The sequence below is a fragment of the Marmota monax genome, unplaced genomic scaffold (assembly GCF_021218885.2).
Source record: "Marmota monax isolate L192 unplaced genomic scaffold, Marmota_monax_Labrador192_F-V1.1 WCK01_AAM20220418_F8-fsc00205, whole genome shotgun sequence".
NCBI classification, from domain to species: domain Eukaryota; kingdom Metazoa; phylum Chordata; class Mammalia; order Rodentia; family Sciuridae; genus Marmota; species Marmota monax.
Genome location: NW_026692417.1, coordinates 2,021,770 through 2,034,160, shown reverse-complemented (window position 1 = coordinate 2,034,160; position 12,391 = coordinate 2,021,770). Strand labels below are relative to the sequence as shown.

Here is a 12,391-nt window from a genome sequence, read left to right as displayed (position 1 = left end):
GCTCACAAGTTTATTACCAAATATGGTTAGCTGACCAGTTTACAATTTTGCTGCTGAGGGGGGGTGTGTGAGACCTACCAGTCAGCTATCCTATATCTGGGAACAGAGTCTTGTTTCGGCTAAGGATAACCGCTCCCCTCACCCACACCCGCACCGCCCTTCAGAGGTGGATGAGGCTGTGCCTAGGTGGGGAAGGTACTCTTCCTCCAGAAAAGGCCTCTCAGAACCAAAGGAAGTCAGAGACAAGGCGTTCCCAGCACCCAAGCTTAGACTCCAGCCTTCCCCTCCTCTAGGAGACCACCAGTACTTCCCAGTTTGTGACAGTAAACATTCACCAATCCACTTAGACCCAGAGGAGCACCAGCCCTGCTATGCAAAAGGGTCTCTTTTGAGGCCAGACTTCTAGCTGGAAGTTTCTCTGCTCGCGTATTCCCACTAAGATCAACTTACAGGTGAATGTACAAGAAGAGATTTTCATATCAGATTTTCTGTGTAAACCATTAAGTTCTTGGAAACAATTTAATACAAAGAATGGTATACATGCCAACCATGAAATTTCCTCACAGCCTAGTTTTCAAAGGGTTTCGAGTTTTGAGAAAGGATGCACAGACCACAAGTGAATCTTCTAAACTGTATTTGGAACTGATAAAACTGACAAAATCTTCCAAGAGACAAGACCCTGAGCACAGAGCCTGTCTCTACCATGAAAGTTTTACATAAACTGTACAGAACAAAATCAATGACAAATCATCTTTGGCAATGAAACAGGTAAATCCTTAGCTGTTCATGCAATATCCAAACTGCACATCACATGACATTTGATTCCTGGTTAACAGTTGAATTTTACATTTAAATTTTCTTTAAAAGTTGGAAGTCCTAGCTAAGTTTTTCTGGTATCAATATGCTAATCATATCACAATACTTAATGACCGAGGTAGAGACTTCTGTAGGAGATTTGCTAAAGAAAACATAATTGAGAGAACAGTTAATTTTTTTTTCAATCTTGGGAAGCACATAGCCCACTGTCTTTGTCTGGTTCAACAAGCCAACCTAAAAGGCAGAACTTACTTTTTATCTCTGTATTGATTTTGCACTGCAGTGGAACTCCTGGATTTTAGAATACTGAGGATTTCTTCTTTAATATGGAATATGCATGAACAAAAGCCACTTAATTTGTTATTATAAACAACAAAGCAATAAGATTACATTAGGGACAACAGCAAATGAAAATCTTAAAGTCTCCATGATGTGAGGCTAGAATGAGTGATAAGTATGTAATTCAACCTAATGATTCTAACATTTGATGGTAACTGAATTATTACAGATTTATGACATGTAGGACATGTTAGGTAGGCTGACATTTTATCTCCCAACTGCACTGTATAGGTAAAGGGGATTTATCACTATAGGGTGGTAAGATTCTTCAAGATATTACATGATTTTATACATAAAATTAATCTAATACCTGGAACCTTCCAATCAAAATGACCAGCAGCTGTGTATCTTTGACTTCAGGTATCTTCTTCACAGCTGGGAAAGATCTTTGATTTATAAATAAAAAAAGGTATTCATTAAAGTCAGTTCAAGTATAATATACTTGCCTTTTACCAAATGCTGGCTGGCCAAAAATTTATCATCACCCAGAGGTGTTATTTTTAGAAGTGAATGCCTCTTACATGAGACAGAAAGCATACAGCATGGACATCTAAATGCCAAACGGGTAAATCATAAGTATGACTAAGAAGAATAATATTTAAAAGTCCATTCTTGGTATAAATTGCTTGGATCAAGTGTTGTAAACCATCACTGAGGCCCACAATAAAGGGCACTCCAGTATGCCTTATCACCATTACACAGTTCACTATTGTTCTGAAGCTCCAAGCTCAGTCAAATGACCAATAATAAGAGGGTTTTGTTTTTTTTTTGTGGTACTAGGGATCAAACCCAGGACCTCATGCATGCTAGGCAAGTGTTCTACCCTCCTGAGCTACACCCAAGTCCTGATAGTTGATTTTTTGAACACCTTTTACCAGAGGTTACTACTGGCTAACACTCAGAGGCAAGTGACTCCTGAACTTGGAAAAGTGATCTCCCTGATTTCAAACTGTGAAGAATTGACAGTTAAGTTTACTAATACTGATTTTTTCCCCCTTTAAAGATATAGGTGGCCCTCTAAAAGACACAGATATGCAAAAGACCTGAACTGTGAGTGCCATTTTAGAATGGCAAAGTTCATTGTTATCAAGAGCAAATGACTCCATAAATATTGGTTAAGGAAAATTACCAGAAAAACTGACTTCAACTGAAATAATACGCTTGTGGTTTTAATGAACAAATATGGAAACAAGCAAAACGAAGTCATAAGCAAAGACAAAGCCACAAAGTGAACATTAATATTTCTTCAGGGGAAAATGTCATCTAATTCTCCCTTCAAATGTGAACTAAGCAAAAGATGCCTGTTCCTTTTGCAAATCTCTTCTGAATAAAAGATTTTAACAAAATGTCAGGTGTGGACACATAACATCTTAATAAATGCACCAGTACATTAAGGAATATAAACATGTTATTGCTCCTATCCTGATTCTAACAATGTGAAGGACTGAGTACTTAACTTCCATTTAGAGGAGAAATATCACGACATAGCAAGTCCTATCCAGCAATTTAAAATAATATGATTATTTATTTATTTTTATGTGGTGCCGAGGATTGAACCCAGTGCCTCACACATGCCAAACGAGTGCACTACCACTAAGCCATAACCCCAGCCCACAATATGATTTTGATAGAAAAAACAAAACTATTGGCAGACTTTTGATACAAATACTTGTACTTTCCAGAACAATATTTTCACAGATTCAATGTAGAATCAATGTGTTAATAAATTAGACAAAGAGGAGTTACTCTCTTTATGTAGGTTTATACCATGTTATGAGTGGAAAACAGTTATGGCAAACTCTTATATTCAAAAGCTGAATAAAAGAAATGTGTTAAGGAGGCAGCAAGTAGGGAAATTCCTGTCATAATGAAAACTTTAGCAGCTCAGGTAGCTGAGGCAAGAGGATTTTGAGTTCAAAGCCACCCTCAGCAATTTAGTGAGTGAGTCTCCAAGCAACTCAGCAAGACCCTGTCTCTAAATAAAATATTAAAAAGGGCTGGGGTTGTGGCTCAGTGTTTAAGCGCCCCTGGGTTCAATCCCCGGTACTAAAAAAAAAAAAAAAAAAAAAAAAAAAAACTTTAGCAAGAGAATAAATATAGATTTTAAAGTGTGTACATGTGAGGTGACATCTTTCTATATACTTTAAAAAGTTGAAGAATTAGCCAGACACAAAAGCTAACATTCTCAGCAGCATAAGCCAAGATGAAACACCAGGGCTGCTGTAGAACTAAGTGGATACTCCTGGCACCAAATGCCTTTGCCTGGTTCTTCCTGGCGTTTCTGCTCGACTCCTTCCCTCTCCACCACTCAAATTCCCAACCTTTCTGCTGGCAAAGCCACTCTCTTTTCCTCCGGGCTCTGAACAAATGGCATTGAGTGGATGTGAATTTTCTGTCCTTCAATTAAGAAATCTGCTGGAAGCTCCAGCAACATAAGAATCGGTAGTTTTGTATCTCAATGAGGTTTAACTAGTAAAAATCCTGCCTTTTTTTCTAGCAATTATATGAATTTCCTTATTAACCATTTGGTTTGAGGAAAACTGCCAATGCCCATTGATTATTCATGATATACATGTATGTCATTTTCTAAAATTTCCCCCTCAGTCTCACCTGAGCTTATTTTCTGCTTAAAATTTTGAGAGATCCTGAGGAGTTTTTCCAAGCTAAAATTTAAAGATTAGAAAATATATATTCACAAATATAAGTCAATGAATGGCTAGAAGGTTAAATTTTCTGAGTTTTTTTGGGTATGCGTGGGGGCGGGAGGAGGGGGAATGCAAATGGAGAAACAACAAAGAAAAAACAAATGCACAAAAGGTGCTATTCTCATATTCTTCTAAATAGCCTGGAAATGGCATTTAAAAATGAAGACACAAAGCGTAACACCTTTGGAATTTCAAAGTCAGAAGTGGCTTGCAGCAGTTTTGTTAGAAAAGAGGAAGACACCCAAGTGAAATGCTCCCTGGTAAAGCAAAGACCCCCTGACACCTTTACCAAGTTTCACCACTAAGACAAACCACAAAAATGGGATAGGAGAACACAGCTCTCCAACAAAATGTAAAGATGGTACTGGGAGTGGTGGTATACATCTGTAATCCCAGCTATTAGGGAGGCAGAGGCAAGTTCAAGACCAGCCTGGGCAACTCAGGGAGATCCCATTAAAAAAAAAAAAAGGAAAAAAACAAGGCTGGGGATGTAGCTCTTACCTAGCATGTGTGAGCACTGGGTTCAATAAACAGGTTGGGAAAAAAAAAAAAAAGATGGCAATAAATACTGTTTATAAAACACTAGTTTCATAAACAATAATGCTTGTCATTAACAAATAACATATACCAACAGGGAATAAATACTGAACACCTCTTTTGGTTTATTTACAGACAAATCCCAAGTGAGAATGGCCACTTAGGCAGACACCTACATTGGCAGAAGTAAGTCAATCATAAATTCCATTATAAAAAGAAATTTAAAAATCTGGATTTAAGCCTTCTCCCATTTGCAGTATAGGAAGTTTTGAATATTCTTAGTCTATAAGGGAATTTTTATATTTCTAATGTTAACAAGTATGGAAAATATTCATTATGGGCTTAAGAAACCAGAGAGATGGGCAGATTTCTGGATTGAGGCTTAAAGCCAATCAAAAGGGTTCACAGCTAAACATCCTATTAGGCCTCATTTCCCAGGCGCGACTGAGCTCTCTGAGACAAGCTGCTTAGCACCAAAATCTAGCCAGGCGCTTCACACTGCTCCTGGGCACTTATATTGAATGTAGCTACTAGATGGGGGACACCACTGCGTATCAGTCTTTTGAAAGAACTTATGTATATAACATCAAAGCACATACTGGCAATGCTTGGAATTTGAAGAAATCCTGCAGCTAATTATTTACTTCCTTTGGAAACATGTTTTCAAAGAATGGCTACAGCTCTGGTCATAAAAGTTGAGATTCCCAGATTTCTCAGGTGGAAGAGAGAAGATCTCAATCTCTTTCTAATGTAGTCTTCCTTTCTAAGACAGAAAACTGGTATCTCCTCCTCAGTCTCCATTGAAATGTTCCCTGCAACATGAGAGGCACTTGTATTGAATGTAGCATCTACTAAAACTCTAAACCCAGGGTAGATTTTGCTAAACAAAGTAATAACACTAGCCTAATAGGCATTACTTACAAGGATTTTTTTCCTTTAATATAAAAAAGTATAACTACAACAGTTCAATGTACAAATACAAAAAAGTTCTCATACTAAAAAAAAAAAAAGAAAAAAAAATGTACCATAATACTGTACATATAAAAACTGTTCAACAAGAATGATTTAAATATATCTGTTCTTCTCTGGATCTGGAAGACACAAATGTAAAGTTCTGCAACTGTATTATTGCTGAGAACATGTGCCCTGGAACACTGTGTTTCCCTTTCCCCACTCATCCCAGCCCCACCTTCAGAGTCCCCTGAGTTTGGATCATGAGCCAACAGCATCCCTGAAGATAACCAGAGCCAAATGTTTACTCAATGGAAGTCATTATTCAGTGAGCCGTTGCTTACCATAAACTATGAAAAGCCCAAGTTTTAAGCCCAGCAAAGATTAAATCCAGACGGAGGTCTTCCCATCCCCTGATTTGCTACTAGCACTGCTTTTGTTGGACCCAGCTTTGGACCCCACTTTGGCCTTTTTTTCGCGAGGACCATGGGGATTATTTTGGTGATTATAGGCCTGGATTGCTAGATCCAAGCGTTCCTGAGCCATTCTGATCTCCCGCTGCAGAGTCTCCAGATCAGCTGGGAGGTGCTCCTCGTGGCTGCCATACTGCTGCTCCTGGGCGATGTTGGCTTTGTTTTGCTTATAGGCGATCTTAGCATTGGACAATTCGGTGTATTGGATTTGATCTGGTTTGACAGCAATGTTATAGCCAGGGGGAGCAGATGGTGTATTCCAAGTGAAAGGATAATTAAAAGCACCCGGATCTTCAAGTTCCCTCCTTTTACTGTTTAGTGAGTCTCGAATGGTCCCAAACCCTAAATGAAGCATCTCCCAAATGTTAAGCAATAGGCAGAGGCCTGTAACACCATACATTATCAGAAGGAAGATGGTCTTTTCAGTGGGTCTAGAAATAAAGCAGTCTATTTTATGAGGGCAAGGAAGTCTGCTGCACACATAAAATGGATGGACTTGGAAGCCATACAGGAAATATTGCCCTATCAGAAAACCCACCTCAAACACGGTCCTTGCCAGCAACTGTAGTACATAGATTTTCATGAGCCCATCCTCCCGAATCCGTCGTCGGCCATCATGCTTGGGTTTCGGTTGGCTCTGCTCTTTATTTTCTTTTTCACTTTCTAATTCCATTTCTGGATACATCATGGGATCCTCTTCATGGTCCTCTTCTGTTTCTTCCAGGGCCCGGTGCTGTTTCCAACGCATAGCATAGGGTTTGCTCCGAGCCGCCTTCTTGTCCACCTCACCATGCTCCATTTTGGCAATCTTATGAATGGCGTAGCCCAGGTACATCACCGAGGGAGTGGCCACCAGAATGATCTGGAACACCCAGAACCGCACATGGGAGAGTGGTGCAAAGGCATCATAGCAGACATTCTCACAGCCTGGCTGTTCTGTGTTGCACACAAATTTGCTTTGCTCATCATAATAGATGGACTCTCCTCCTACAGCTGTTAGGACAATCCGAAACACAATCAATACAGTGAGCCAGATCTTCCCTACGAATGTGGAATGGTTGTGAATCTCCTCTAGCAGGCGAGTCAGGAAGCTCCAACTCATGGTGATAAACTTGGTTTGTCCTGATAAAGTGGAAAATATCATGGGAAAAAAAACAACAAATATTAAAATATTTTTATTCCTCTTATTGGTGTGGGGGATTAAACCCAGGGTTATGCTCATGTTAAGCTCACACTCTACCACTGAGTTACACCCAAACCCCAACAACTATTAAAATATTGACAATGTAAATTTCAATCCATGATATTGCTAGATACCACTTCTGTACATACTCAAAATCTAACTACAAGGCTAACACTAGAACAAATGTTATAGTAAATAACATTATATCCAAGCAGCAGGCAAATCCATTTAAAACACCTCATTCTTACCACCCTTAGACAGGATAATTTATTCACCTCAGTCCAAAAGAACTTGTTTGGACTTTCACGTCTTCCTCGGTTTACAAAATAAAATTGTGGGGCTGGGGTATAGTTAAGTGATGGAACACTTGCCTTGCATGCAAAAAGCTCCGGGTTTGATCCACAGCACAAATAATAATAACAACAACAAACAACAATAAAAATGCAGTAAAGGGGCTAGGGTTGTGGCTCAGTGGTAGAGCACTTGCCTAGCATGTGTGAGGCACTGGGTTCGATTCTCAGCACTACATATAAATAAATGAATAAAATAAAGGTCCATCAACAACTGAGACATTTTTAAAAATACAAAAAAACCCATAAATAATAATTATTATTGTAGGTCTCATTAACTGAGATATATTTCTCAGATGTAGCACATTGGGTTTTTGACATGTATTATTATTTCATGAGACCTTCAGAACTTTCTGAGATACAGATAAGAAATAATACAAAGGAGTGAAAGGTGATGGCGGGGGACATGCTAGGGAGTGATATTGGACAAATTATATTGTTATAGTGTGTGCATGTACAAAAATGTAACAAGTCCCATCATCATGTACAACTAGAACACACCAATAAAAAGTGTGGACAAAAAAAAAAAAAAAAGAATGCAGCCAGATGCAGCAGATGCAGTGGTGGACACCTATAATTCCAGCGACTTGGGAGGCTGAGGTAGGAGGGTTGGCAAGTTTGAGGTCAGCCTGAGCAACTTAGTGAGTCAAGAAAATAAAAAGGATTGGGTGCAGTGGCACAAACCTGTAATCCTGGTGGCTCGGAAGGCTGAGGCAGAAAGATCTCGAGTTCAAAGCCAGCCTCAACAACTTAATGAGGTGCTAAGCCACTAAGTGAGATCCTGTCTCTAAATAAAATACAAATAAAAAGGGCCAGGGATGTGACTCAGCGTTTAAGTGCCCCTAAATTCAATCCCTGGTACCAAAAAAATAATAATCATGATAAAAAAATAAATGAATAAATAAGGGTTGGATATCTAGCTCAATGGTAGAGCACCCCTGGGTCCAATGCCCAGCACCACAAAAAGGAAAAAAAAATGCATACAGCTATTCCAATCCAATCACAAGGGAATATCTCTCAGAACATAAAGGAGACCTTTGGGCTGGACTTCCTAGTTAACAGGGAGCTTATTAGGAAGCTTAAATTTTGGACCAGCTGACAAGTGTTGAAAGGAATTAAGGAGATGGTACAGCTGCAAACAACTGGAAATGATCATGGACTAAAACAACAGAGAGAAAGGAACTAGAAAGACATTCCCTAGCTGGATGGAACAGCAGAGCAGATTCTAATTTTACTTAAAAGACCACAATGAATACTCTGCAACAAATTTTATAACCCCTTTATTATATCTGTATTTTTTTTATGGAAGATATAAAAACAAGTTTGCTGCTGGGCGTGGTGGCACACACCTCTAATCCCAGCCACTTGAGAGGCTAAGGCAGGAGGATCACAATTTCAAGGCCAGCCTCAATAACTGTCTCAAAATTTTAAAAGGAAGGAAATGCTGGGGATTTGGCTCAGTATCCCTGGTATAATAAACCAATTAATAAATCCATTTAAAACACATTTTAAAGGATAGTTTTATTCTAAGATTTTTTAAGTGCCTGGGATTGAACCTAGTGGGCATTTAACCACTGAGCCAGATTCCCAGCCCTTTTTGTATTTTATTTAGAGACAGGGTCTCACTGAATTGCGAGTAGCCTTACTACTTTGCTGAGGCTGGCTCTGAACTTGTGAATCTCCTGCCTCAACCTCCAGAGCCATTGGCTTGGGAGGAGTGTGAGGTTCAAAACCATCCTCAACAACTTAGTAAGGCCCTCAGCAACTCAGTGAGACTCTGTCTCAAAATAAATAATAAAGGGCAGGGGATGTGACTTAGTAGTTAAATGCCCCTGGGTTCAATCCCCAGTACCAAGGGAGGGGAGGGGGGGAAATCTAGGTTAAAAACATATAGGTGAAATATATGTAACAAGTCCCTGACAACTCCTGACACAAAGTAGATTTAACTTTTCAACTTTCTCTCCCTGCTCTTTCAGTTTACTTCTGCAGATTATAGGTGACTTGTCAGCACCACCAAAGAAGTTTAAATGCATTTTACCTGTTATGCAGAACTTCTGTTACCCAAAATCTTCTTTGAGAAATGATGTTTTGCTTGCAACTTTCCCAAATTCCCTCTGGAAGGGAAAAAGAAGAGTAGGTCGTAAACTTCCTCCCACAGAAAACAATGAATCACTAAAACACCATTTTTCAGGAAGAAACAAAGTTTTCTATGTACCACAGGAATCACTCAGAATGAGATGGAAACGGGTTTGACTTTCAATATGACTACTTTATCCCCCACAATCCATGTGGTAGGAGAAACTATGTAACAGTGACCCAAAGATTCTTAAATCACTGCAGCCTAAGAAAATCTGAGAGGAAGATGAGTCATTTGTGAAAACTCTGGCACCTATAGCAAAAAGCCAAAAAAGAATCCAAGCAAACTGAAACTGGTTCCTAAGGGCCTAGCAAAATTCTTCACCCTGTGTGCCCTATTCCCTGAAGCAGCCAAGTAGGAGCAAGTTGTTCATCTACAACACCCAACAGCTGGATCAGTCACTGGGACACTGGTCTCCACAGGAGGTGATTTACAGATTCAACTGCTCACAAAGAGAAAGAAAACACCTGTGGTCTGTACAGTGATTAAAAAACAAAACGTTTATTTTGCTATACATAATGGAATCTATTTCAGCAAACATGTAGAACTCAACAACACAGAACAAATCAATTAAAACCACACACCTATATTTAAATAGAAATATTTTGCTAAAAAAACAAAAACAAAAACAAAAAAAACAACAACAAAAAAGGGGGGGGCTGGGGTTGTGGCTCAGCAGTAGAGCACTCCCCTACCAAGTGCAAGGCCCTGGGTTCGACCCTCAGCATCAGAGAAAAAATAAGTAAATAAAATAAAAGCATAAAGAAAATTAAAAAACAAAAACAAAACAAAAAATCCCCACAAAACTCCAGGATGAATTATTGCTCATTATCAAATTCTGCTAACTCTTAACAGCTATGGTCAAGTCATCCATAACTTTGTTCATTACTGTTGCTTAATTTAACAAATTAAAAACAATCCCTGAGTGTCATATATTCGTAAGAATAGAGTTGATTTTTTCTTGTTTGTTTGTATGACTTGTTTTGCCTTTCTTTTCTTTTTTTTTCTGACGAGGGATCAAACCCAAGGGCCTCACACAGGCCAGCAAGAGCTCTACCACTGAGCCACATCCCCAGCAAAAGTTATTCTTTTTTTTGAAATATAGGAAACAAACAAATCCTAGAACAATTTCCAAAACATCAATAAAAAAGAGAAAGTGAAGGCATCTATATAGAATGCATACTCAAGATTTACATACATGGGCTGGGGATGTGGCTCAAGCGGTAGCGTTCGCCTAGCATGTGCGGGGCACTAGGTTCGATCCTCAGCACCACATAAAAGTAAAATAAAGATGTTGTGTCCACCAAAAACTAAAAAATAAATATTAAGAAAATTCAGCCAGGGTTCTCGCTCTTGTTGCGTATGCTCAAACAGACATGGTCTGATCCAGAAATCCTGACTCCGCATGTGCCCACAGTGTTTTGGTCAAAGGATGTAGGCTCCATTAAGTTGGACTAAGTGATCTTCCTCGAATGGATTGCCCAAGTCAGCCACCCAATGAAAGAGAACATGCTAGTTCTTTGTACATAAAATAAAGTTCTAAAAAACTTAAAAAAAAAAAAATGCTGGATGTAGCTCGGTGGTAAAATATCCCTGAATTCAATACCCAAATAAATAAATAAATAAACAAACAAATATATAATCTGACACAAAAATAAACTTACCACATAACTCAAGTACAGCTCCCATCTCTAGCCCTGATCTTCAACTGAGCCCACTTCTCCGCTTACTGACTACATAAAGCTATAAAACCACAAAACAAGAAGTAAATAATGTGCAATCTTTTTCTGGGGGAGGGGGGTGCCGGAGGGGGGGTACTGGGGATTGAACTCAGGAGCACTCACCCACTGAGCCTCATCCCCAGCCCTATTTTGTATTTTATTTAGAGACAGGGTCTCACTGAGATGCTGAGTGCCTCAATTTTGCTGAAGTTGGCTTTAAACTCACAATCCTCCGGTCTCAGCCTCCCAGCCCCTGGGATTATAGGACTGTGCTACAACGTTGGCTTAATAATATGGGGAAAAAAAAAAAAAAGGGAGAGATTTGAATTACAGCAGATGGGGTAGAGAGAGAAGATGGGAGGGGAGGGGAGGGGGGATAGTAGAGGATAGAAAAGGTAGCAGAATACAACAGTCACTAGTATGGCATTATGTAAAAACATGGATGTGTAACCGATGTGATTCTGCAATCTGTATACGGGGTAAAAATGGGAGTTCATAACCCACATGAATCAAATGTATGAAATACGATATGTCAAGAGCTTTGTAATGTTTTGAACAACCAATAAAAAAATAATAATATGCAATCTTTATTTTATTGTTGGTGTCATCTTTTTTATATTTCAAGTGCAACATAGAAAAATTATTTCCTTTTACATCTCTTTACCTTCCACCATTTATAACACAATTGTCTTACTATTTCTTCTACATACATTTGGAACCATACCAAAAAATTATCATTTGTACGTCAACAATTAAACAGTTTTAAAATTTGAATAATATGGGCTAGGGTTGTAGCTCAATGGTGAAGTGCTTGCCTGGGTTTGAATAATGTGCAATCTTTAAATGTATAAACCAGGTTTATAACAGAACTCCATAATGATTCACATCCACAAACTCCCTACAAGTCCAGATCCCCAAATACCATTCATAAAGCATTTTCCCCTCAAGCCTAAAATTCAATTTAATACCAAATAAGACAAAAATTAAAAAATAGTTAAAAACTCATCCTTTATACATGCAACCACATAGACACATTAATTTGTGTATGTGTGTGTGTGTGTGTGTGTGTATGTTGGGGATTAAACCCTGGCCCTTATGTATTATGCTAGGTAAGCAGGTGGTGCTCTGCCACTAAGCCACATCCTCAGACCAATGAGGACCTTTTTTCCAATAAATACT

General features: G+C 38.9%; 1 protein-coding gene across 4 annotated transcripts in view; it reads right to left on the bottom strand.

Moving 5' to 3' along the window:
* Positions 1 to 617: 617 nt before the first annotated feature.
* Positions 618 to 12,391, bottom strand: part of Gjc1 (gap junction protein gamma 1) — a 28,868-nt gene continuing 17,094 nt past the window's right edge. For 2 of the 4 annotated variants that reach the window (XM_058578762.1, XM_058578763.1), the window contains exons 2-4: positions 9,393 to 9,468; positions 8,039 to 8,141; positions 618 to 6,943 (exon numbers count right to left, since the gene is read on the bottom strand). In XM_058578762.1, coding sequence (XP_058434745.1) covers positions 5,733 to 6,923 — 1,191 coding nt within the window. In that variant the 5' untranslated portion in view covers positions 6,924 to 6,943; positions 8,039 to 8,141; positions 9,393 to 9,468 and the 3' untranslated portion in view covers positions 618 to 5,732. The remainder of the gene's footprint in view (positions 6,944 to 8,038; positions 8,142 to 9,392; positions 9,469 to 12,391) is intronic. The other 2 variants (XM_046442780.2, XM_046442779.2) reach the window with 1 other exon arrangement.